The 26,645-nt window shown below is 38.2% G+C and overlaps 1 protein-coding gene across 5 annotated transcripts in view; it reads right to left on the bottom strand.

Moving 5' to 3' along the window:
- Positions 1-4,068: 4,068 nt before the first annotated feature.
- Positions 4,069-26,645, bottom strand: part of PPP1R21 (protein phosphatase 1 regulatory subunit 21) — a 54,096-nt gene continuing 31,519 nt past the window's right edge. Inside the window, exons 13-23 of one of the 5 annotated variants that reach the window (XR_010922997.1) lie at positions 26,079-26,171; positions 24,453-24,580; positions 23,920-24,072; positions 23,054-23,146; positions 20,777-21,013; positions 15,962-15,997; positions 11,721-11,837; positions 10,468-10,566; positions 8,426-8,589; positions 7,214-7,339; positions 4,680-4,691 (exon numbers count right to left, since the gene is read on the bottom strand). Coding sequence is in view for 3 of the 5 variants with exons in the window: in XM_067565111.1 (XP_067421212.1) it covers positions 7,040-7,090; positions 7,214-7,339; positions 10,468-10,566; positions 11,721-11,837; positions 15,962-15,997; positions 20,777-21,013; positions 23,054-23,146; positions 23,920-24,072; positions 24,453-24,580; positions 26,079-26,171 (1,133 nt within the window). In the remaining 2 variants the exon portion in view is untranslated. Of the gene's footprint in view, positions 4,692-6,614; positions 7,091-7,213; positions 7,340-8,425; positions 8,590-10,467; positions 10,567-11,720; positions 11,838-15,961; positions 15,998-20,776; positions 21,014-23,053; positions 23,147-23,919; positions 24,073-24,452; positions 24,581-26,078; positions 26,172-26,645 lie in introns of those variants that run through there. The other 4 variants (XR_010922998.1, XM_067565112.1, XM_067565111.1 and 1 more) reach the window with 4 other exon arrangements.

Raw genomic sequence — 26,645 nt, 5'->3', positions numbered from 1 at the left:
AACTCCAACCCCACATCTGAACACTGACAAAGTGTGAGATGTTCAAAATCCATATCTGATTTTTGCAGCTTAGGCACATTACAGTTCCAATGAAAAATAACTGCTGTGTAAGTTCCTACTTGAACAGTATCAGCAAAGGAGTGGAATGGATTTTTTCCAAAAACATTAAAAAAAAAAAAAAAAAAAAAAATCATGCACCCTTTGTTGCCTCCCCCACTCCTTGCTTTAAGAAAAAATGAACAAACTAGGAGACTCCTTTCCCGTAAGAGTCAAATAGTCATTGAAATATTGTCACAAGAAAGGATTTTTTTTTTTAAAAAGACACCTGTTTATCTCTCCCCAGCTCTTCTTGCAGTTAAATGTTCACCAGCACGTACACACACACACACACACACACACACACACACACACCATAAAACGCCCACCTCAACCCCTCACCCCCCACCCCAACCAGGAGATGGGCTTGTAGCATATCCAGCAGGTTAATAAATCCAAGATCTGAGACCCATAGGATCCGAGTTCCAATGTTAAGGAACCCTGGCAAAAAAGACCATGCCAGCAACTCCCTCCTATTGAGAGGCAATTCCACCCTAAGCCCCTCAACCGACAACTAATACATTATAGCACAGAAGGCTGGCTCTCAGGTAAATTGTCCCTACCACTGGAAGACAGCAAAGATCATGGAGAAATAGCGCTCCTGGCATGAAACTACTTATTGCAATCTGTCAAATTCTGCATTAACTCCAGTTTCAAATTTTGTCACCTCACACAGTGCTTTACAGCAATCAAATTGAGGTAACAAAGATTTACCTTTGTCACTCAGATTATTAGACCACTCGTGAAAAGTTTGGGGGGCTTTTTAATAATGTGAAAGGGTTTATTAATTATTATTATTATTCTCAATCTTTAAAGCACCTGTCGATTAATCTTCCAAAAACATCACCATCTGGCAGAGACAAAGCTTGGGAAAGTTCAAAAGGATCTTTTCACAAAATTTTAAGCAAGTAGAAAGAGTGAGTGCAACTGCGTGTGCAATCGCCATTAAACGTGCGAGTGGTAGTAAACACTATAAAAATAAATTTAATGGTTTGATCTGGAGACCTAAAACAGGGCAACTAAGGTGTGTCTCACTGCAAGACAAAAGCCTCCTAACACAGGTGATTTCAAGGGAGGAGAAGAGACCCACATGTTGCCTCTCACCCCTATTCTATTTACAATATAAAAGGAGGAACAATTCAGAGCCAAGGCAATATTGTATTTTCAAAAGTAATCTTGATAGAACATAGATCTTCCTACGTGCTTGTCCTTGGGAACTTTGCTATCCCAAAAACACAGCTGCTGCTAAGTGGCAATAAACAGTCTAGATAGGTACACTCAAAAAAGGCACCTTAGCAATAGCAAATCTGTCATTTGGATTTGTTTTTTTCATTACAGACTCATAGTACACATTGACATGGCTAACATTACAGAGTGAACCTTGCATTTAGGAAAGGTAAGTGCCCAATCCACTCTGATGGACGTATCTACTTCCCATTAATCGCATCCCATGTAACCCCTGTACTAAGTGATGTTCTCTCATTACCGATTCCTTGTATTCCTAACTGTCAAAACTATCACCCCCCCGCCATCCAGGATACCACAAATTATCCTCTTGTCATACTCCCTGACTCCCAACCAAACTCTGTACCTCCCCGATAATCTGTACATTATGCCTGGATGTCCAGTAACTATTTAATTTTAACTCTGTCCCATAACTTTTTAAACTTTATCTTCAATAACATTTTTAAATCCATTACGGAATAGAAGTTCAATGTAAAACATTTAGCAACACTGATTTTTGTCAGACATTATGATGTGGAAACCTGTGGTTAGAGCTGGTTGAGAATTTGACAAAATGTTTTTTCCACAGGAAAACGCCAATTCATCAAAGCAGTTCATTGCTATTCTGGGATTTGAGGTCTCAATCTTGCCACTTCCCTTGGCATAAATAAATATTAATTAGAGCAAGAACTTGAACCTGACTCTCCCACATCCCCAGTGGGAGCCATAATCACTGAGCTATGGAGTCAATGTCACTTTCTCTGATCCAATGAATGTTCATACGAAGTGGAACAGTTCCAAAAGGAGAGAGATCAACCACATTCCAAAATAGCCAATTCCTGGGCATGCACCTGAGATGTGGCAGACCCTGGTCCAAATCCTTACTCTGCATGATTTGGAGCAGAGACTTGAATGCCCAGATCTTCCACCACCCACATGAATGCCCTAACAACCAGGCTATTGGTTGTTCTAGGGTGTGGCTAGTCTCTCATTATTCATCAAAAGGGCTCTGCTTCATCTCCATGCCAACTCATGAAAATAGTTATGGGATGGGAAAACCATTTCCTTCCCAGCTCTGCCTGTAGTATTAGATGGTGCTGAAAGTCTTATGAGAGATTTACAGGCTTCCCATACAAATTACAATTACAAGTAAACAAGTATAAAACACATTTTTTAAAAAAAGAACAATCAGTCCATTAGGGAAACTTCTTCATGATACCATAAAATGTCTTAACTGCTTTGCAAATTTAGTGTTTAAACCATCTATGAACTAATAACTTCCAGAGGGTAGAAGATCAGCCTTCCCTGTGTGCTTTCACATTGCTGAGACACAGGAATTTAAAAAAATGTCTGTTTCTTTTCAACATTTTATTCATTTGCTCCAGATTTTACCAGCAAATTTTTGTACCAGTGCATTTTAAAATACAAACAAAACACCCCCAGCAAATATTTAATGCTGTTTCATGAGCACCTGATTGAGCTACTTGTACTACTTGAAGGCGGTGGATGTGATATACCTTGACTTTAGCAAAGCTTTTGAAACTGTCTCTCACAGTATTCTTATCAGCAAGTTAAAGAAGTATGGGTTGGATGAATGGACTATAAAATGGATCGAGAACTGGCTAGAGCATAGGGCTCAACGAGTAGTGATCAATGGCTCCATGTCTAGCTGGCAACCAGTCACAAGCGGAGTGCCTCAGGGGTCGGTCCTGGGGCCGGTTTTGTTCAACATCTTCATTAATGATCTGGAAGATGGGGTAGATTGCATCCTCAGCAAGTTTGCGGATGACACTAAGCTGGGGGGAGTGGTAGATACCCTGGAAGGTAGGGATAGGATACAGAAGGACCTAAACAAACTGGAGGATTGGGCCAAAAGAAATCTAATGAGGTTCAACAAAGAAAAGTGCAGAGTCCTCCACTTAGGAAGGAAGAATCCCATGCACAGCTATAGACTGGGGACCGACGAGCTAGGCAGCAGCTCTGCAGAAAAGGACCTGGGGGTAACAGTGGATAAAAAGCTGGATATGAGTCAGCAGTGTGCCCTGGTTGTCAAGAAGGCTAATAGCATATTGGGCTGCATTAGGAAGAGCATTGCCAGCAGGTCACGGGAAGTGATTATTCCCCTCTATTCGGCATTGGTAAGGCCGCATTTAGAGTATTGTGTCCAGTTTTGGGCCCCCCACTACAAAAAGGATGTAGACAAGTTGGAGAGAGTCCAGCGGAGGGCAACAAAAATGATTAGGGGGCTGGAGCACAAGACTTATGAGGAGAGGCTGAGGGAACTGGGCTTGTTTAGTCTGCAAAAGAGAAGAATGAGGGGGGATTTGATAGCAGCCTTTAACTACCTGAAAGGTGGTTCCAGGGAGGATGGAGCTAGGCTGTTCTCAGTGGTGGCAGATGACAGAACAAGGAGCAATGGTCTCAAGTTGCAGTTGGGGAGGTCTAGGTTGGACATTAGGAAAAAAATTTTCACTAGGAGGGTGGTGAAGCACTGGAATGGGTTACCTAGGGCGGTGGTGGAATCTCCATCTTTAGAGGTTTTTAAGCTGAGGTTTGACAAAGCCCTGGCTGGGATGATTTAGCTGACATTAGTCCTGCTTTGAGCAGGGGGTTGGACTAGATGACCTCCTGAGGTCCCTTCCAACTCTAATATTCTATGATGATACTTTGGAGTTCAAAAACCAGCCCCCAAATACAAGCAACTGAAGTTTCCAATACTGCATATACCTCAAAACAAGACTGAGCCAGTTCACTTGAAGTTTGAATTTATTGACATCAACTTCCCTAAGCAACCATCCCACCTAATTCAGAAGATATCAGAGCAGGAGGTAACAATAAATTTACAATAATTGCACAGCTTGCATGGCCAAAAAAGTTAAATTTTCAAATGAATCTGGATACTCTTCTTTTAAGAACACCAAGGAATGGAATGTATGAATGTTGACAATTGAAACATTTTATCCAGAAACAGACACTACTGCACAGATACCAAGTTGGTTAACACATTTGAATTTGAAAATATACAAAATCTTTGATGTATTAGATGAAATTAAAACCTAATTTCAAAAAGTGCACAGTAAAAACAACCTAAGGGAATTTTGATGCAAGTTATCCATGGAGTAAATATTCTTTGTTTTACTGCCAACATTAAGTTCTGTTTGTTTTACTGGTTACAAGGTCTAAATGTGTCAAAGCCATATACAGCACCAAATCACTTATTACTAGGTCAATACCACCTCTTTCTTTTAAAGAGCTAACTGAAGAGGTGGACATTGAATTTTCAGCATCTGCAATTCTGTGTAGCAGTAGCAACATCTGAAAGACAGTTCATTGGCCGTAAACTACCGACTTTTGTTCTTCTTGGAATTTCCCTGTAGTGACAGAAAAAAACCAATGCACAGGAGAACATAATTAATATCAAAATAACTTGTACAAATCAAACAGAAGCATATCTGATGCCTAAATCACTACCGGTACAGAGAAAACATTACAAAAGAAAATAGGACTGAGGACAAAAGTCACTAAATTTCAAAGAAAGAAAGAAGGAGAGAAAGCATCTGTACTTAAAATCTTGTGCATCTAGTCTATAAATTCCCATTACATTTGTTATAACTGAGGGAAGAAGAGAAGATTACAGCTTTCATAGTCATCAAAACCACAAATATTTTATTCTAATTAAAAGCTAGAAGAAAGGTATTGGAGTTGTATCCATGTTCTCAGGACTATACCATCATTCAAATGCTGTGGATGTCCCACTGAAGGCAAGTGAGATCATTTTACCAGTAAATGGTATTTGTTTCTAATAAAAACTTTACAGGATAATTGCCTAAAAGAAAAACAGTGACCTTATAGTTTAGCTTGTTTTAAACAGGATATTTATAGCACAGTCTGGAGAAGCATTCTAAATTTATCATTTTACATCTGACTTACTTTATGGATAGAATTATGTCAGTAATTCCAAGATGCATGTCTTTTTGCATGGGGTTATAGTTTAACTGTTTTAAGCAGAACTGGTTAAATGTTGGCACAGTTTGATGTTTTGTTATTTCCTGCTGCTATGACTTGGAAATAAAACCCTCCCCAAATTTGTAACTTCCACTTTGTCATGCTCCCATATTTAAAAAGGCTTCATTTTAAGTGAAATTATGATGTTATTGCTTGAGGAGTAACATGATAGGTGTTTTGTTTGTTTACTTTTCAAAATGTTTCAACCAATAAGTTATTTTAAAAAGCCAATGACATTTGTGCTGTAACTATTTTCCAGAGGTTTTTTTTCAAGTTACAATATGGTACAAATAGTCTCCACCAAAGGAGAGAGAACCAAAAGGGCATTCTGGGACTTATGTATTATGATGGTAAACCAATTTCAGATCCTGTTAAAGTAACATTTTTAAAGGGACACTATTTATACAATTTATATTTAAAACAGATTTACCTATGTTATTAGTGAGCTCTTAGATATTAACATAGTTTAAGTCCATTTTAGATATGTTTTGTACATTTTGGTCAACCATACATTCAACCTGGACAATGAAAACAGACTAGTTAATTTTATTTTTGTTTTAGATTGAAATTGAATCAATTTCACTTTCTGGTTTTTAGACATTAGCAAAATGCTCCAATGTTTTCGGTTCAAACATCCCAGAATAATGTTTTATTCCCTAACAAAAAAAATTAACACTGACATTTTAAGAAATGGTAAAAACACAAAATAAAGTAAAAGCATGCTTGTATAAGACCTAGACGTCAGGTCTAGATTGATCTGACAGCACCTCTTTAGAAATACAAGAGATTACATGTCAAAGAAACATGATCAGTGATGCTAACTCAAAAATAAAGTATTCAGAGCCAGCAATCTGAAAAATGTGGTGTTCTATACACGGGGAGAAGATTCCACTACCATATCCCAAAGTCACTTTTAATTAAGATATCAACCTTCAGTTCCCAAGCTCACCCTCCATGAGCTCCACAAACAATAATAAGTAGCTTCCACTTATCCTAATTCTTTTTTAAGAACAGAATTAATTGGCTGATTTAGCCAAACCAAGGTCTCCACAGCACCAGTGATGTATCTTATGGCTCAAACATTGATTGCTCTGAATAGGGGAATGTATTTTGTAATCTGCATTGCTAACAAAACCAAAATTGGTCAGAAGGCAATTAATGTTACTGATGAATAAAGATGAGTAAAGACTTGCTTTGAAAAGTTTCTGTACTAATAGACTGGTATAACACTAAGTTTGCATGGTATTTTAGTGACTGAAAGAAAACATATCCTGAACACTTAACATCGGAACACAGGAGACAGCGTTTTCAAAGTTCCATTTGGAAGAAGTACTATGTATGAAAATAATAAGAAACAGCAGCAGCTAACTTTTCAACTGAATCATTGGGGGGGATGAGAGAAAAAGACAACAGCAGTTTTGAACACAATATATTGTAACTATGGAGAAGTGTCCATAAAGAGTATTCACTAATGAATCCTTAGAGCGTGACTGTCTGATGTCCTTTACCTCCTTGACCATCCCTCCACATGCATTTTCTAACAGCACATTTTATTTTTAGGCAGTGAAAAAACAGTGCTGCTCTTATAAATCCCTGTTGAAAGCCTAATCTGATGTGGGAAGGATATGATAAGCTTTCTACAGATTGAGTGCAGGGAAAGACATGGGCCATGACCACTAGTCATTTCCAGCTTCCAAGTGAGATTCCAAAATTGTCACTCACCTGGATCAGTTGAGAAAGGGCTTGAGATTTTCATGACAAATGGCTGAGAATAAAAACAGGGGCTAGTAACTTCACACTTTACTAGCTACTGCTTATAGCACTGCAGCCTGCAGAAACCCAGACTACAAACCAGGCCCAAAGTAAACACAAACACTTGGTAACCTACCTTAGTCATCTTTAGTGTATCAATTTCTTCCCTTTGTTTAGATAAGGTTTCATTCATGCTGCAGAGATGGTCACTCATCATACTTAACTGATCTTCATAGCTTCTTTTGGTGGTTGTCAACTCATCCTAAGAAGTGAACAAACCGTAGCTTTCAGCTTTGCCCAATATCATTTGGCACATTGCTCAGGCAGACATTTAAGTTATCCAACAAAGCTGCTAGGTTGACCAAACATGCACTTAAGCAATTTCATTATGGAGAAAAGCAACTATGCAAAAATGTAAAGGGAAAAATGGCTCTGTAGTTTTCTTACATCTTTAAAACTTCATCCCCTCCATTTCAGCCCATATCCAACTGTTTTTATTTATCAAGTTCTGTTTAACACTCAGGATTATATGTTTAAAAATAACTCTGTGCCAGCCAGTATGCTTTAAAAAACAAAAAAACCACAACTTATTAGATAATGGTGGATGTATGGTTTGTGTGAGGTTTTTTGGGGGGAGATATACAGATCTTTACAGATATGTACTGAGGGTGCAATGCACACTCGTTTGTTTTAGAGGGAATTCAATTTTTAATTAAGTCTATTTGCCACCATTAGAGAAACTGTCAAGTTTCATCTTACAACAAGAACTTCACAATGAAAAGAGTCCAGAAAAACACTACATGGATCCTGGTTCTGAAAGTATACCATGCACAGAATCCCAATAAACTCAATGAAAATTTTGGATAACCTACTTAAGAACCTGGGTAGATAGACTTGGGCTGTAAAGGACAGTAAAATTAAACATCTGTATATACAAGGTCTTCAATGTGGTATCTGAATACTTAAGCAAAGTCACAGTTAAAGGATCTGATCCAACACCCCTTACTCATGCCGAGTTTGCTCATTGACTTCAAGGGAACTATTTGTATGGGAGTCTGGGCTGCACAATCAGTCACATCACTAATACCTTGAAATCATACAGTGATTCACTACGTAACTAGAGAATTTGTGGATAATTTCTATCATGCTGGTCTTGTTTGCAGAGGTTAGGCATTCTACTAGCAATTTTTTTAAAAAAAATCTTAAACTCTGCATCAGAAATCAAGTACTTTAAAGAGCTGCTAATAAAAGGGTTATCATTGTCATCATTTCTGCAAAGACTGGCAAATGGCAGTCCACTAGCCATATGCCAGAGAACACTAAATGGGCAGCTAGTTGACAATATTACCATATTGTTCTCCTTTTTAATATGTGATGTGATCTTCAAGCAGTAGTGAATGAGGACTGCACTAAGTCAAATGGAATTTTATTTAAAAATCTTATCTTGTTGCAGTGAATGCCAAAGATCAATGTAAGATTGTTTGATGTCAAACTGATGCTGTACATCTGAATCTGAAATACACGAAAGACATTTTTATATTTCAGATGTGAGAGCAGAGGCATATAAAGTGACGTTAAAAAAGCTAAAAAGGTATTTTTTTCATGGGTGTCATTATCAGAACTTGTGCAAAGTCACCTTTGCAAGTTTGAGGGGATAAGATGTGCATTACCTATAGAACAAGGTGATTTAAAAAAAACCCAAAAAACATTTAGGCTATAGCAATATGACTTTAGAAATGTCAATATTTGGAGTGAGAACAAGGTGGCATAAAGAATTTCCAAGGGTAATCACAAATGTTAGACAGCCTATTCTTTTACTCAAATTCAGCAACTTCCAGTACTGTCATCATTAACTGAGTGCCTCATAACAGCCATGTTGTGCTTATTAGTATTTTAAGTGATGGCTATTTGCTGTGCTCTCAGTAACAAATTCAGGGGATATAAAGAATTCAAATGTTTCATAGATAATTCATTTGTCCTTTAATACTTGTACTGAAAAGCAGGCCACATGGTTACATTGCTCAATTCAAAGGCCTAACACTACACTCCTGAATAGGTCCAGTCCGTATCTGAGTGATGAGTATGTGCTTCCTATATTTGACATTCCTTCAGAAACTGTCACCCCCCTTTCATGGTTCTGTATTACTAGATGGACTTGTCTCAAAGCTGCTGTTTAACAAGATTGTGGGTTTACTGATGAAGTATCTAAAAAAGGAAATTATGGGATTCATTTTACTTCCCACTTCTCAATTAAGAAGCCTCCCACCTTATCTACCTATAAAGAGGACTATGATGATGTGAAGGAGAGATTAAATGTGATGGCTCAAAAACAGAAGGATTACTACACTGTAGCAATGACAGCTCTCATTGAAAAATAGCTTCCTTCCCCTAAAACCTTTCCAAGTGAAAAATGTTGACTTCCTTAAAAAGTTAAGAATCATCTGCTCATTAGAGTTAGCAGTGGTTTGAATCATTCATATAAAGGATGGTCAGAAAGTTAAACCTTTCTAAATTCCGGAGTACTTATGTATTTAGAATTTTCTCTTCTCATTCTCTCAACTATCTTGGTTCAATTCTCTGGATTGTAAGTGCAAATGGTGCGCTGCACATTTTTGCAAAGCAGTTTTATGAAGGAACTAAAATTGACATGTTCACAGTTTGATAAACCACTGTTAAAAATGACTTATTTTAAAAAGTTGCCATGTGGTTTTTATATGAACGCACCATCAGCCCTAAAAAAAGTAAAAGACTGAAATAGTCTTAAAAATCCCAGCTGCTAAGGAGGATGCCCCAACATATATTCATGATTCTGGGTTTCACTGGGAAAGTGAATGTGTAAGTACATCTCCCAGTCTCTGTGCTAGCAATGTTCTTATATGAAGTGAAATTCACTTTTCTATTTTGAAATGCTCATTGTGCAAGAGCCTCGTCAATTTCTCCTCTTCAACCAACTATAAAAGTGAAGTGTGGTGGTAGGAGAGAAGGGACAGTAGATGCATATACACATCTTCTATAATGTTTTCCCTCCAGCCACGCAGTTGGGATTTAACCCTAGTTTTGGAAGCAAAAAAAAAGTGTGTGGGGGGGAGGGGAGGGGGGGATAAAGGGCTGAAAGGACAATATTTGCATCAGATACTTTTACGTCAAAATGGTATCTCAGTTACTGTAAGTATTTTCTCAATTTTTTTTTTTTTAAAGACAGACATATCCCACTTAGTACTCAGTCTTTGATACATTTTAAACATATGCATTAGTAGGTTTGTTCTGCAATTCTACTCACATGAGAGTTTTCACATCTAGCATACTTGAAACACTAGATTTTATATTTTTCCACCCACAATTATCCCATGGAGTGTGTCCAGCAAACTGCTTAGCTAACATTTCACTTGCCTGTAATCTACTGATGCTTTGACTAGCTAATTTCATCTCTTCCACGAGTGATTCCTTAGACTTCTCAGCTAATGATAACCTTTTTGCAAGCGCCCGGCACTGTCAAGTAACAAAAAAAAAAAAAAAAAAAAAAAAAAAAATCAGTTAGTCCAAGCAGTGTTGTACACAGCCAATTATTTGAGGCAGAGCTTTTTAAAATCCAAATGTTTGGGCCTTTTTAAATTTTAAGTTTTTGGTTTACAGAAAGAATGTTTTACAGAAATAAGCTTTTATACAGAACCTCACAAGCTAACACAGTGATTTAACATTATGAAAAACTAAACTTTAAGGTTTTATTAATTTTATAGAAGAGCTCCTCCATCTTGTAAAACTTGCATTTTTAGACACTACTGCTAGAAAATAATATCTGAGATCAGAAGGATCTATTAATTTTGTTTAAAGAAAATATAAAAAGAAAAGCAAATAAGACCTCAAGATGTCACTTTGGCATATGAATGTATTGCTTAAATATCAGTGCAGAAGGATACTTCTTTCACATTAGTACTTCGTTACCAAATTGTTAAATTTTTTGGAATGACTGTAGTTTGTCACATTAACCTGGGGCAGTGGAACTGCACTGGAAACAAGCACCTCTGCAATAGAAATATTATGTACAATCTTATATGCCAAGGAGGATCCAGAGGGGCTGGAGTGGTCGCCGTGGGGCCCAGGACTAGGCAGCAAAGCAGATGCCGCAGTGCCTGGGATTGGGCTGGGGAGTGGGACCCAGAGGGGCTGGAATAGGCCCAGGAGCAGGTAGGAACTTCCTTCCTAGCCTGGAGCCAGCTTCTCCCCCTTCCTGCTTGAGTTTCAGTATCTCTCCTCATTCTTCCTCCTATCCCTCCCCCTCCCCCGACCCCACCAGGACTTAAAGTCAATACTATATAGTTTGATAGCTAAAGCCAGCAATAAAATACATGGAAGAATAACCTGTGTCTAGGCCATTTAAAAACAATGTGCTTTCTCATTATTAAATGCAACTGATTAATGAGCGAAGCTGAATATGCAATTATTCAAAATTAAGAAACTGGTGCAACACACAGCAAGTACAGACTTTTGTGAATGCTACAGCAAAGCCACGGGATGAGCTGGAGAAACAAATTTTCTATTGTCTGTCTATGGTGCATTGGTAGGAGCCTGCTGTTCATAATACTAGAATACACACAAAGTTCAGAAAGGAGTTACTGTTTTCAGGAGATTGACTGGATGCTCACCTCAGCATGAAAATGTACTGACTTGCTGTCGGCCAGCTGCAGAAGAGACGTAAGTTCCACTATCCTTGCCATATAGTGATTTTTTATCAAGTCTTCACGGGATTTGGCATCTGGTGCCTGAGGAGTGAGACTTCATGTGAACAAACAATTAAGAGGATTTTTTTTTTTTTTTTTAAATCTTTTCCAGCACTAAGGCCAAAACATAGATCTTTATAAAGGAAAAAGATTTTTTTTTTTTTTTTTTGAGCAGCAAGTTGTCCAAATGGGATAGACCAGTGGTTCTCGAACTCTTTGTATTGGTGACCCTCTCACACAGCAAGCCTCTGAGTGCAACCCCACCTTAGAAATTAAAAGCATCTTTTATTTTTAATACTGTTAAATGCTAAATTTAAACCCTATTGTTTAAAATGAATTTACCCTTTCCACTGCTTTTAAATTAAGACTAAAACACATTTTTATCGAATTGTTATAAGCAGAAGTTATTTTTTAAGTAGAATTTTATTTTAACACTTGACAACAATCTATCATCAGAAGCACCAAAATAAGTAAGATGGATGATGATGTTTATTTGACACAAAAAGTTTTATTCTTGGAGGTTTTTGGGGTTTTTTTTGTTTGTTTTTTTTAGAAAGGGTGCATCTGATGTCATCCTTCACATCAAGCCGGTTTTGATATTTCATCTTTATTGTGAAAAGGCTGGAGAATCCACTCTTGCATTCGTAGGTAGTGGGAAACAGCAGAAGGACTCTCAGGGCCATTTCAGATGCTAATGGGTATTCACTTGCAACTGAGCACCAGAACTGGTTTGGAGGCAGCTGTATGAATTTTGCTTTCACTTCATTATCATTGATCATGTCAATTAACTTTTCCTGTGCGTGAATATCCTCGGCAAGTAACTGCTCTGCCATCACACTAAAAGGGTTCTTCACCAAGGAATGAAGTGCTTCTGGTAGTGTGGGAAGTAGTGTGAAGGGCTCTCAGATGTTCACTGATAGCTAGCTTGAGAGCACTATCAATGCTGACTTCCTCCTCCTTGCTGAATGAGGAAGGGGTCAGAAACATGCCGTACCTGTTGTGTCCAACTTCCTGCAGCACAAATCCAAATTCATCTGAAAGACTCTGATTTTATTAGTCACGTCTATAAATGTTGAATGTTTTCCCTGAAGCGACAGATTAATTAAGGCTATCAAAGATCATCATAAAGACAGGTCATTAAGGCTATCAAAGATATCGACTAGATATGCAAGCAGAGAAGCCATTTCTTTGTTCAGGGCTTGTTTCTGTTTCACAGAAAAAACTCTGCCATCTCTTCACGAAACATAAAAATGCGCTTTAATGCATGTCCCCTAGAAAGCCATTGGACTTGAGTGTGGAAAAGCAGAACTTCATATTCACCACCCATTTTGTTGCAGAGCTCTCAAAAGCTTTATGCTTTAATGTAGTTCACTGCTCGTATTACAACATCCATCACAGCATTAAGGCACATTGGCAATGTGCTAGGACTTGACGATGGGTTCCACAATAAGTGACATGCACTTTCCCTTCTGCTGAAAGCCAGACCATGCACCCATCATGGCTGGAGCACCCTCAGTAGAGATACCACAAAGATTTTTCCACTCAATGCCATTGCTTGCAAAAAAGGCATTCACCTTACTGAAAATGGCCTGTGCTGTTGTGGTTGTTTCAAGCTGTTCACAGAATAAGAACTCATCCTTAACATCCCCGACATTAACATACCGTATGAATGTGATCAGTTGTGTGCAGTTAGTAACATCAGTAGTTTCATCAAATTGCAGGCCGAACATATTGAAAGCAGAATGTTTAATTTCATGCACAACTTGTTTTTGATATTTTCAGATCTCTCACATATTCTGCGTTTCACAGTATCATTCGACATGGAAAGTATATTAAGCTTTTTGGCAGTATCATTGCCAAGCATAAGCAACACAATATCTTTGTACGCTGGCAGAATAAGCTCTTCACCTATCCTATGCGGTGTTTTGGTATGGGTGATTGTAGTGACACAGCATAAGAGCCTCCACAGTTGAGGACATTTGCTGTCGGAAACTTACATCTGCATCAAGCCTGTTGTTGCTCCTCCTCTGCATTTGAAAAAAATCCACATTTTGATTTTTATGCTCAGAATGTCTAGTTTCAAAATGTCGCTGCTGTTTGCATGGTTTCATCAATTCAGCAGACAAAAAACTTTGCAGCAAATGATGCATTGCAGTTTTTTCAATACCAGAGGTAACGATGCTGGTAAAACCGTGTTTTATATACGACTCCAGATACTTTCGGCTTTTAGCGATTTTAACAGTAGAGGTGGTCATTATTTTCAGGAGAAAGTATGTGCCTGTATCTTTGACTGTTAAGTAATAAAGTACTTCTTCAAATCAAGCCTTCTAATGTTGTCTCAGTCCCTGGCTGGCCATAGGAAAAATTGCTCCCTGGGCAAACTTCTACTTGGTGTCCTTTCTTTGAAGGCAGAGCAGAGCTGGAGGTGCTTGCTCTGTGTGCATGGTGGGAATTGGGGCTCACAACCCCACCCCTTGCCAGGGTAAGGGCTCAGAGCTCCCCTGGTGGCAGGGCTGGAGCTGACAACTCCACACCTGGACAGATCAGGGCTCATTCACAGCCCTGCTGGTGGCAGGGCTTGGAGGTGCTCACAGCACCAAGCTGGATGGGGGCGCCTGCCGGGTCGGGGCTGCAGAACTGATACCAGTCACAAAGTGTGGCAGTAACAGTTTTTGGTGCTACACCAGCCGGGGTCCAGGCTGCTCACACCCCAGAGCCCGGCTGGCAGCTCGCAACTCCGACATCCGGGCATCGTGACCTCCCCCCCAGTTTGAGAACAATGAGATAGACTATTTATAAAGCTTGTAAAATTTGATTGAGCTTGGCATTTCTTAGAGCAGACATTTATCAAATACGAGTCAGCAGTCTTATCAGATACGATGCAACACTAACTTGAGTCTTCTGAAAAACAATAATAAAACTCAAAGTTATATGTTATGTAGAGAGTTGAGCAAGGAATAGAATATAAAACACAATCACAATTTACGTTAAAGGATTTATGGAGAGGATGCAAATCCATGAGGATGACCTATCATCCCCTTCTCACCACACAATTGTTATCTTGGATTCTCCTGCAAGGAGGGAATTCCCAAAGATGTCAGAGACATTAGCAGCCAGTGGACATTAGGAGCCACATTTTCAAATCTGCATGTGCATTTACAGAAGTTTGATTAAAAAAATCTGGCTTTAAATTTATTTTCTGTAGATGCCACTGAATTAACAACTTGGGGACAACTTTCATAGTAAGTTTGCACCCTCTAATTCAAGTTTTGAGGCTCACACTAGACAGGCTTTTATTTTTAAAGAATTCTTATATAGCTAAGTCACATGGCTTACGATGTCCTTTATAAAGAGTCACTCAGTGCACCTAAACCCCACATCCTCTTCCAACAGCTTTTAGAGTATCTTTACAGGTTAAGCAAATTAAAACTTCATGTCAACAGATCTACTCTCTGCAGGATCAGAGAGGAGGAAAAGATTCCATCTTAGCTCAATGTTCATGCTGTGATAAGAAATGCTAACTTTATTTCTTTAGCACCACTAAAGCATAACATTTAGTGTGGCTGCCAGTCATGTTTTATTTGGTTTAAACACCTGTTTAAATAAATAAGTACAGTACATTCTTTAGGGCATTTAAAATGCATTCTGGAGTAGTAAGAAAGTGGTTATCCGGGAAAACTCCCCATAAGTTAGAAATGAAAGACCAAGGGGAGAGGAAAGGGAAGGAGTTAGGAGAGGCCTATAAATATGTAGTTTTTGCTGCTTCAACTCTCCTTTGATTATTGATAAATCTGAGGTTTGGAATCCAGCTCAGGTCACAGTAGTACAAATATAGAGCTATGCTTTCCAAAGCTACAGAGAAATTGATAATTTAAGAGAGCTCAACTCAAATCTTGTTAAATTCCTTATCTGAACAAGTCTGTCGAATAAAATATATAAACCAGAGCTATCAGCTATTGTCAGAGTTAGACCAAATTGGAGAATGAAGTATGGATCCCCACCAATAAAGTTACTGCGCAAGAATTCATTTTTATCCCATTCCATTGTACTAAGCTTTTCAGGGCTCTCCAAGTAACTGACACAGTAAATTGGTCATGTACTTTCTGAATGATATATTATGTTTAATAAAGATTTATACTGGCATGCATCACATAGTTATAAAGTACCTCTTCGTTGTCAGTAGTCACGGTCAACATTCCAATCTAGAACAAGGGAGAAAATAAAAAACTCAAAACAATAAAACAGACTCCATTCCAAAAAGTTACTTCTACACCTAGTTATAAAAAAAGCAGTAAGGTGATTACATTTTTAAAATTCAAAATCTCAAAGACTACAACAAGTTATTAGCTTTGCAGATACATGAGTAAAACAGTAACTTTTCATAAGTAAAATTTTCTATTTATATTAGACCAGAGTACTAGATGCACAGAGTTCAGTAATATGTTACAGTGAGAATTTTAAAAATAGTTACAGTATTCAGGATACTTAAGGATTTTTCCCTTCAGTATAGATAAAGGCTAAACCAAATACTTATGAAAACCTCATGCAGAGTTAAGAAGCTAGCTGCTGATTAGCCAAGAAACAAATGAATTTATTTTCCTTCACACACAGATCAAGGATCTTGGAAAGAATGATCCCATCTAACCATTAACCAATACTACTAATCACTATAATCAGTCTATTTTTCTCGACTTATTACAAGAAATAGACTAATCAACTTCCACTGTACGAAGGTACTTCCTTAGCGCCTTGTGTTAGTGGCAATGAAGTCCATCTTGAATTTCCTGGAACTCCTATTAAAATCTTTTGCTCCATGATCTCTCATACGCAAACAAACTGCCAATGCAATTTCTTGTATGCAGTGTAGTTGTAGCTATGTCAGGCCCAGGATATTAGAGAGACAAGGTGGGTGAGATGAGATCTTTTATTGGACCAACTTCTGTCGGTGAAAAAGACAAACTTTCAAGCCACACAGAGCTCTTCTTTCAGGTCTGGGAAAGATACTTCCAGCGTCACAATGTGCAACATTATGACAAACTCCTGCACAAGGACTAATTAATAATCCCCTACAGTTGTGGTAAAAAACCTCAGTTTCAAGAGAGAAAGTCTTGGTAGAAGAGGGTTAATACAACTATGGTTATTGACCTCAACTACAAAAGTAATTCAAAACAAGGACAAACAGTGAGTAAAGTTAACAAGAAATATAACCATGAAATGATTAAGGTCATAAACATGCTATACATCAGTTGTCATTGCTGGAACAGAACTCTTCCCAAACACCCGTCTGAGCAATCAAGTAGGATAGGACAGTAGTGAATTTCAGTATGGACTGCATGGTCCTAAATTTACCTCAAGAAACAGAATTCCAAAAATCTGTTTTCTGTTTTTACCCAAAAGCAAAGGACTAGGAAGGAGAATCTTCTAATTTCATAATTCACCTTGGAAGGAGTTTCTCTTCTTCCTAGTCACTAAGTACTCCTTATACAACCATTTTCAAAGAAACATTAAATCAGGCACTCCCTCTCTCTTCTCTGTAACACAGAGAAAGTTCTAGGTTTACTTTTTCACCTCAGTCTGCTTCTGTGTTATGATGGTTGTATCTATGGCTTGAGAGGAAATTTGTTAAACATACTATCACAGTTTGGACAGACATGTTTTTGCTGTCCACAAGGACACATTGAAGGAGACAGCTGTGGTAGGGTAGGAGGTGCTTTATTTCATTTTTACAATGATTAATATTTTCCAACCAACCATCCAATGTAAATTATTTCAGTTGTCAGCTACTGTTTCCTAGTGATGTGAATTGAACATTGTACAACTAAGAATATTTCTAAACTGTTTCTAAACTGTTACAATAGTTTATTTTTAAGCATTTTTTAGTTTTTGTCAATTTAAATTTTCACAGTTGTAGGAAATTAATGGGTCAGATGACAGGACAGAAAATAATTATTTTAATGATAGAGGTTGATATTCAAAAAGTTAAAGCTTGATGATTGTTAAAACACAAATTGTCAACATCACATGTCAAAATATACAAGTTAAATCTATATTCCAGGCACAGTTTTGTTTGGCCTGCAGCTTTTGAAAAACATCTCTCTAATCCTTCTAGTTTCGTTAAAGGTGTGTCGCTGGTTCTAGAAGTCCCATCTTAACCTTTGCCAGAAAACTTTTCATACATAGCTGGGCTAGCATGGGTCAAAGAAGATGTTAAAAGCAGAGTAACAAATAGGGACATCCTCTCGAATCAGATGTTGAGGCATTTTGCATCTTTGTTGGGACAGAACCTGGGGAAAGCTGCAAGAGCACAACCTTTAAGATGCTAGGGCTCTGCAAAGTAGAAAAGAAGATAAACAAGTAGGCTTAAAAATTATCCTAAAAAAAGTTACACAGATGCATGCTCTCTGTTATGTTCAAATGCCGAATACTTGTGGGGGTGGCAGTATAAGTGGGAAGGCATAGCATAGTTCTGGTGAACAGGAGAGGAAAAGGGCATCGCCTTGAGAGCTTTGCCGAAGGGCACCTCTGGAGCAGAAGAGGGGAAGCTTATGGTTGGTAGCTGTTGTGAACATGTCTCAGTGCGGTGTGCCAGATTAATGGAAGATAGAACGAAGAGTGGGGTCGTGAAGCTCCCACTTGTGGTTACGATGAAAGGAGCAGTTGAGAGTGTCCGCCAGGTTGTTGTCTGTATCCAGTATATGGGTTGCATGAAGTGTGATGTTGTGCCATAGGCACCAGTTCCACAGACGGATTGCCTCCTGACAGAGGGTTGGAGACCTGGCTTTGCTTTGTTTGTTTATGTATACAACCATTGTCATGTTCTCTGAGAGAAACTGCATGTCTGGAGTGGATGAGAGGAAGAAGCGCTTGACAGGTGCGCTGGACTGCTCGTAACTCTAGGATGTTGATGTTCATCCTTGCTTCTCTGGGGGACCAGAGGCTTGTGTGGCCCTGTATGTGAGTGCCCCAGCCCGTAAGTGAGATGTCCATGGTGAGACTGTGGGGCACAGGATGAAAGGGATGCCCGTCATGACCTTGGATAGGTTGCACCACCATAAAAAGGAAGTTACCACTGAGGGTGGAAGGAGGACCTGTTTGTGGAGGTGGTCCTGTGGGTTGTACACTAAGCAAAGCCACTGCTGAAGGCATCTCATGTGAAGGCAGGCATGTGGTATGACAGAGGTACACACCGCCATCAGAAGTGAAAGGCAGCGATGGAGGCGTGTGCTGGAACAATGCTATAGCCTTGTAATGAGGGAGGTGAGAAAGGTGAAGCGGTCGCTTGGAAGGAAGGCCCATCCCACAAGAGAGTCCAAGCGCGCTCCTATAAAGATGAGTTCTCTGGTAGGTACAAGGGTAGATTTTTCCTCATTGATACAGATGCCCAGACTGGTGAGGAGGTCCCGTAGTGTTCGGATGTTAATAAGGAGGCATTCGTAGGACACCACTGGAAGCCAGTCGCCCAAGTATGGAAACAAGGAATGGCCCCCGCATCGCATATAGGCCGCAGCTATTGTGAAGACCTTTGTTAACACACATGGGGGGGGGGGGGGGGAGAACACGGACGGACGGGACACCACGACGACACGACACTGGTAATCCCAAAAGGAGGGACACACAATTGATAATGGAAGTGGGCAGGATGGATGTTTACGTGGAAGTACACATCCTTCTTTAAGCCCCAAGAGGGAGGGAGGGGATGATTCGGGGAAGAGTGACCATTCAGAAATGGAATTTCCAGTTCAATGCCCGTAGATCCAGAATGGGGCAAAGACCCCCTCCTCGTTTTTGGTATAAGGAAATGGGGGAATAGAAGCCATCGTCATGATTAGGCCAACCATGAAGTATGGGTCGGAATGCTGCCAATGAGGAAGAGAGAAAAACAAATACTTCACATTGCCGAAATAAGAATACTCAGATGGACTCTGGGTAAGACAAGAGCTCATAGGGAATGCAATGAAATGATACGAGTCATGATGCAGGTAGCCCCCACCACCATGGAAAAGGTGAGGGAGTATTGACTGAGAGGGCCGCATCATGTGAGATGACAAGATGGGAGATGTGTTTGCCAGAGTGTATAAAGGCTAGTAGTCATGGGACAAAGACCACAAGGAAGACTTAGAAAAAAGGTGGCTCAAGACACTGAAGGAGAATAAGGTTAGTGTAAGCTTGGAAGACGCACTTAACAAGAAAACTTGGAGACAAAGAACAAGAGCCACCAAAACCAAATGATGTGATAAAGTGAAGGTGAAGAAGGTTAATTCTATTATAAGCCTTGAATAAGTAATCATAGCTCCACATTATTCATTATTACAAATATACACTATCAGTTCAAGGACGCTATCGTAATTACAATTTATTATAAGGATCAAAAGTTTGGTACAAATGCTTCTTAACCTGTAAGGCAGTGGTTCTCAACCTGCGGCCCAGTCAGCACACAGCTGCGGCCCTTGTGACATCTTCAGAGCCATACAGGTGGTATTGGATGCGCCCCTCAATCGTAAATAGATTGAGAACCACTGCTGTAATGTATCTTCCAACTATGCTTAAGCAGTCTACAAATATTGTTTGTAAGAAAAATATAAGTATTTCAGGCCAACTCTAATTGAGTTACCTCTTGTAGGCTATCAGATCTCTAAAAATCAGAAGCAAAAGTATACAAAGTCGGTACTTTACGCCTTCTGCCAATGCTGAGACTTTTGTAGACCTACAAATAATATTAATGAAGTTGCAGAACAAGGTAGGTGTTTCCAAAAAAAAAATAAATAAATAAAAAGATCACTGAGGCCTGAATTCTGCAGGAAACATCAGCTGTCAACTTGATTTAGACACAAAAGTACTTTAAATTTGGATGATTTCATAATTAAAACCTCCAATAATATTGTTCCATTGATCAAACAGTATTACCAAAAAGTTGCTGTTTCCAATATAAAAGATCTCCAGCAGATTGAGAAATAAAAAGATCTGAGGAAAAAGTCATTTACCAGACTCGTTCTTTTAACAGGGTCTCTAGAAGTTTTTTCTATAGCTTCTTCCTTCTCTTGTTCAGCTGCATTCAGCAGAACCGAATCTTCTTGCATAGGCTCAATCACCTGTCCGCTAAGTGAGCTCTTCAGCTTCTGGTTTTCTCTCTCTAACTTAATTTTGGCTAGCTGGGCCTCCAGCATCCAATGTTCTTTTTCCTGCTCCAGTTTTGCAATCTTCTCCAAACTTTGCTGGACCTTAAGGAGAAAAAGTTAACAGTGTTTGAATAGTAGAACGTGAAGTGTTGGGAATTAAAATTAAGGTAGAATTACCCAAAGACCCCTGGTTTAAGTATGTGAATGAGATTAGATGGTACAGCAGGTTAATGCCAAGAGGCCCAAAGTTCTAGGTTTAATATGACTTAGGTCACAAGCAGAATGTGTGTTAATGATTTCAATTGGTCCCTCGTGGATATCAGCACAACTGGCAATCTTCCATTAAGGAGATCAAGACTAGACTATCAGAGCAGTTGTAGGTCAGGATTAGAACAACTGTATGTAGAAATTTGAACAACAGCATGCCTGGCTCAAGGCAGCCATTTCACAGTTTTAAGATTTGAGAGCTGATAAACATGTTGCAAAAATAAAGGCAACAAAACTACACAATGTAAATTAAATTTGTGGGCTGCAATCTATGCAAGAGCCATGAAAAATATTTAGTGTTGGAAAATTCCACATAAATTTCATTTAAAACTTCTCTTCCCTACTACACTCTAAACAAGATCTTTTCAATTTATTAAAAGTTCATTAACAACCACCCACTGATTTCTCATCACTGATCAGGTAGTTAATATATAGAGCAGTTAGCCTCTGTGTTAGCTTGGCTCCAGCCTATCCAAACTAGCTACTACCTAATTCCTAAAGTTTGAAATATACTCAGTTTAATTTGTTCTCTTGAGATCCATATGCTATGTTTAGCTTTCTCCTGCCCCAGAGCTTCTAGAGATCAACTCCAAGGTTACAGGTCATCTATGTCACTTTGTAATTCATTGTTTCCTACCAGTGACCATTTAAGATAAACAGAATGCATATTATAAATTTCAAATAATCAACAGTAGATAAATTTTAAATTAAAAATCCCTTCAATTAAATATACTCATACATAATCTCACTTCCTGAGTGCAGTAATACAGTAAGAATGGTAATGCCAGATCAAACACACCATGCAGGTGAGAATAAGAGCTAAACACACATTTGTGAAATGAAGGAGGACACAGTTGTTTAGATAGTAAGGTTATGAGGAACTGTACAAAGTCCAAGAGATCATTTTTTAAAAAAGAGAGCAAGAAATGAGCAAATTGAGCAGGAAATGCTAAATAACGCAAACTAGACTAGACTCTGCCTAAATTTTGCATTTCTTGCCAAATTAAGTATTCTGTAAAAATAATCCGCTCTCTTGTGTTCACAGTGGAAAATTAGTATAATGCTGCTGTTGAAGTGGTCTATCTTAAAGTGTTGTCTTATGGGAAAGACAAACTCTACTCTCTCTGGATACTATTATTTGGCTATAATACAGAAACCTACTATTCACTGCAAACCAAACAAATGGAAAATCTACCATCTAATTTTAAGTCTCAAACTGAGGAGTGCCATTTGTTTTATAAAGTAACAACCCCTCTAATAATTTCTTGCAGAATAGTGCAGAATATCATCATGAGGAGTAAGACACTCATCTTGAATCAAAGCACTGTACAGCCCTTTATTTGCTTTGTCATACAAGTTTGACTGTTTGGTGGTACAATGATAACATTCTAATTTAAAATGCAACTTGTTCAGGTTGGTGATAATTAAGTAGGTTGTCAGATCAGTTCTTCCTTCTCAGACGTGCACACAAACATCAGGTCAGTGACAGAGCACAAGTTTCCATCTTTATAGTTTGTGCTAGGCTCAAATCCAATTCCCTTCTGCATCCCACCTTTAATTCCAGAGTTCTATGTACTAGATGGTTATGACAGTCTTCCTTTTACAGAAATGTGAACTAGACATTTAAATGAAAATGGCTCAAGACAAATTCTCCCTAATAAGAACAGATTTTATATATTAGCTTGCAACTAATTATAGGAATGCTAAAGCAAGCATAATCTATCAGTGTTTACAGATACTAAATTGAAATTTTAGATGTATTTATAACACACTAACTTGAGTTAGTAGTCTGTGTGACCTTTAGACATAACATTTTTTTCTAATAAAAACAGTGTGCATTCAAACACACATTTATCAAAATATATACAAATATACCTGTTGTGCAAGACCTTCCCTACTTTCTGTGGAACTCAGAAGAACTCTGCGATTGGACAAAGCCTCTTCATAAGGCACTGAATGTGAACAGGGCTGTAAGCAAAGAAACAGTAAAGGCTATGTATTTTCTATGTTCTTTGCTTGTTCTCCTCCTCCCTGCCTCCCCACTCTCTTTACTAAAGCAAGGTGAAGAGTCCTGATTTGCATGTTTAAAATTCTTTTCCTTTGGTTTCTTATCTGTTACCACAAAACCAGTTGGGTCTTCAATCAAGGCAAGGTGATTAGTACAGTGAACATGCCGCTTAGAACATGTTTGATCAGGAAGTCTTCTTAACCAGGATATCCCCCAAAAGGGGCCAAATTAAGCTTTTTTGGGAGATTTAGTGGTGCTTGGATCTTTTGGTTTAGCAGGGCTCGTTATTTGCAAAGCACATTTTCATCTTTATATACAAATTTTGCTGTTTTTGTCTGTTTGCCCTTCTAACAGTCTCTTCAAAGAAATACAATAATGTTCACATTCCACATGTACATTCCTAGCTATTCACATGGAAAGAGCAAACCACATATACAGGTGAGCTACCTTTCTGGAAGTCTTGCAGTTGACTCTGCTGGTGAAACTGGGCAAACAAGTAAGATCAGAGCCTGCTTTCAACCCTGTGTGTCCTGCACCCACCTCTCCCTCACCAGGCCTGCAGTCAACAGCATTACTATTTAAATGGTTTTGATAACCATTAATTCTTGTTTCATGAGAGAGGAAAGTCCATTCCACATGTCATCCTGATTAAGAGACTTCTATTGTCTAAGGTCAATTAGATACTATCCTTTTGCCTTCTCTACTTGAATGTAAATGTTAGCTGAACACAAACCTTATTTAAAGATTTCATGTAGGCAACTGCTTTCTTCTTGTACTGGAGCATACATTCAGCTGATAGAGGGCTGATGAACTCTGTCCCTCCCTTAGGCCCATAGCTCAATGAAGCAGTGAAGTGGTCTAAGTTGTTGCTAAAGAATGAAGCAATCTAGACAGGTCAAGAAAGATTTTATTTTAAATAGAAAAAAGTGGCAGACACACCAAAAGAGCTACTTCAAAAGAGAAAAAATAGTCAGTGGAACTGCAATTCATGGCAAAAGTACAAATGTATTAGGGACTTTACAAAACTCCCACATTGTGCCTGCTCCCCTATTAAACATGTATCTTTGGCAGATTGAGATATATCAACACTAAAAACTAATACACAAATAGTTTTAAAAATGGGTCTAGAAATCTCAGAATAAATCAGATCTTTACATAATTTGTGATATCCTGAGTTCTTTATAAATTAGTTTAATCTTTGAAAAAAGTGAGATTTTAAACACTAAATTAGATTGAAAACTAGATTTTGACTAAGACACAAATTACCTTTCCTGCTCCATTTGTTAAAGCCACTACTGAGGACAAGATGCAGTCATTTGTTGTTATAAGTTTTTGTGTGGCTGTTGGGAGTTCATGTTCTAAGGCAGCTTTCTGACTGTAGTGCTTGGAAATGTCTAAAATGAAAACAATTACATTGTGTTTAATTGTCTACACACTACATTATTTTCTTTTCTATGCCCCATCCTTAATTGCTGTCAATGAGAGCTACTAAGTGCTGGACACTTTTGAAGATGCAACCCTAAATGAACTGTTCAAGATTGCAGTAGCTCATCACCACTAGAAAGAGGAATTGTAAAAGTTGTGACAAGTGTACACTATGGAAAAAATGACATTCTAGAAAAGACTCTTATATGACTTAGACATCTGGCTACCTTTTATGAACTATGATATGGAAAATAGAAGAAACCTGAAACATTTCAGCAGCTTTGCACCATCCTAATGATGCAACAATTTCTCCTCTTCCTTGTGGGTTTTTTATTTATTTTGTGGTTCAGCAAGGAATCTTCCTATTAGTCTCTTTTAATAGGATATCCTCTGGTTCCCAGGAAGCCTATTTTGTCTGTCATTGAAGCAATAACAATTTGTCCATTTTGTAAGGGTATATTGAAAACAAAAATAAAGTTAAGAATGAACTAATGATCTCCAGGACAACCAACTTTTAAAAACAGAAACTGCAGTATGTAGCAATATTACTACAGTTTATTACTAACAGAATGAACAATGGAAATACCTCATTGACAATTACAGAATGCGAATATTTATTATTTATTAATAGCTGACTAGAGTTACAGTATCAAAATAAGTCAACTAAATTTACCCCTTTCCTTTAGCCCCAAAAATCTCAATAGTCTTGGTTCTAGAAAGAGTTCTTACAACATGTTTAGCATTTTGTAGAGGCATTTGAAAATAAATTTAATTAATCCTCTCCTCCTCAAATTAGTAACCAACTAGCATTGATAAAAAAAGTCAAATACAATATTCAACAACTTGTTTGCACAATATAGCAATGTCTTCAACTCATTAAAATTATACCTTCTGTGAGAAAGTTAGAGGGACAGTGTCAAAGCTGAGCAGCTCTGAAGTTTCTCAATTACTTCATGTATTCTAGTTCAGAGAAAATCCTCAGCCCCATCCCCTCCAATGAGAAAACTGTTAGGAAAATTCCAGTTTCAGATGGCTGAGGCTCTCAATCAGCTGTGCTGTTTGTGACTGTGGACATGCACATGCATTTCATATAAGCAAACGTGTACATTTCACTGTCCTTCCACTCTGCATGTCAGTTTCATTAGAGCTAGCAGAGCACTGAAACCAAAAGAATCCTGCTCTCTGAAGCACCCAGAGCAGTATTATAGTCTATTTTAATACCCTGCTGCCTATTCACAAGAACGAATCTGACAGCCAGAACAGTGGAGGCACCACGATAGGCATACACAAACCTGCAAATTAAAATTATGTTGAGCGGTCTAATTTTAGGTCTTTCAGCCTTTAACATAACCCTTTACAAACTAAATTACTGGATGTACATATATTTAGCCTTACTTTCAAAACCAGGCATCCAACACAATTAAGATATAGCCCATTTTAAATTGTTTTCCAATCTTTTCATCTCACCTTTCATAACATCATGAAATCCATGAAGACCTGCAGCAATGTGTGCAAATACTGAACTGTAATTTGTCCGAAGCAGCCCTTCTGGTTTTACACCTAAAAACCACGCAAGAAAGTTGTCATGTCTACATTCAATGATCAATTAAAAATATATCAAACCATGAAAGTAATCTGGTTTCTGAATGGTGGAAATATTTACAGGTTTTATCTTTAGCACTGAGAAAGCCAGACTTTTGCCAACTGAACTTGGCCCTTATTTATTATTGAAATCTTTTTTTTTTTTTTAATTGAATTTTGTTAACACAAGCAAATCAGACTGCCAAATTTTTTAGCTTTTGCTTGGACATTGCAACTATACCACAGTATTTTGTTCTGGAAAAATCAATTCAATATGTAGTATGAAATCTACACAGTTGTTGCAATATCCTTTACTATCCAAGATAATGGTTATATCTACCAGGAACCTTTTTGTCTCTCTGAATGCTAGGGTCAGTCCAGTGATCAGTTACACCTCATTTGCTGCTTCTTTTATTTTGCTACTATGTATTTCAATATTGATTTTACAGCACT

The sequence above is a fragment of the Emydura macquarii genome, unplaced genomic scaffold (assembly GCF_026122565.2).
Source record: "Emydura macquarii macquarii isolate MOO-44397 ecotype Brisbane River unplaced genomic scaffold, CSIRO-AGI_Emac_v2 contig_2676, whole genome shotgun sequence".
NCBI lineage: Eukaryota > Metazoa > Chordata > Testudines > Chelidae > Emydura > Emydura macquarii.
Note: the sequence above shows the minus strand (reverse complement) of the source record. Positions and strands in the feature narration are given on the sequence as shown.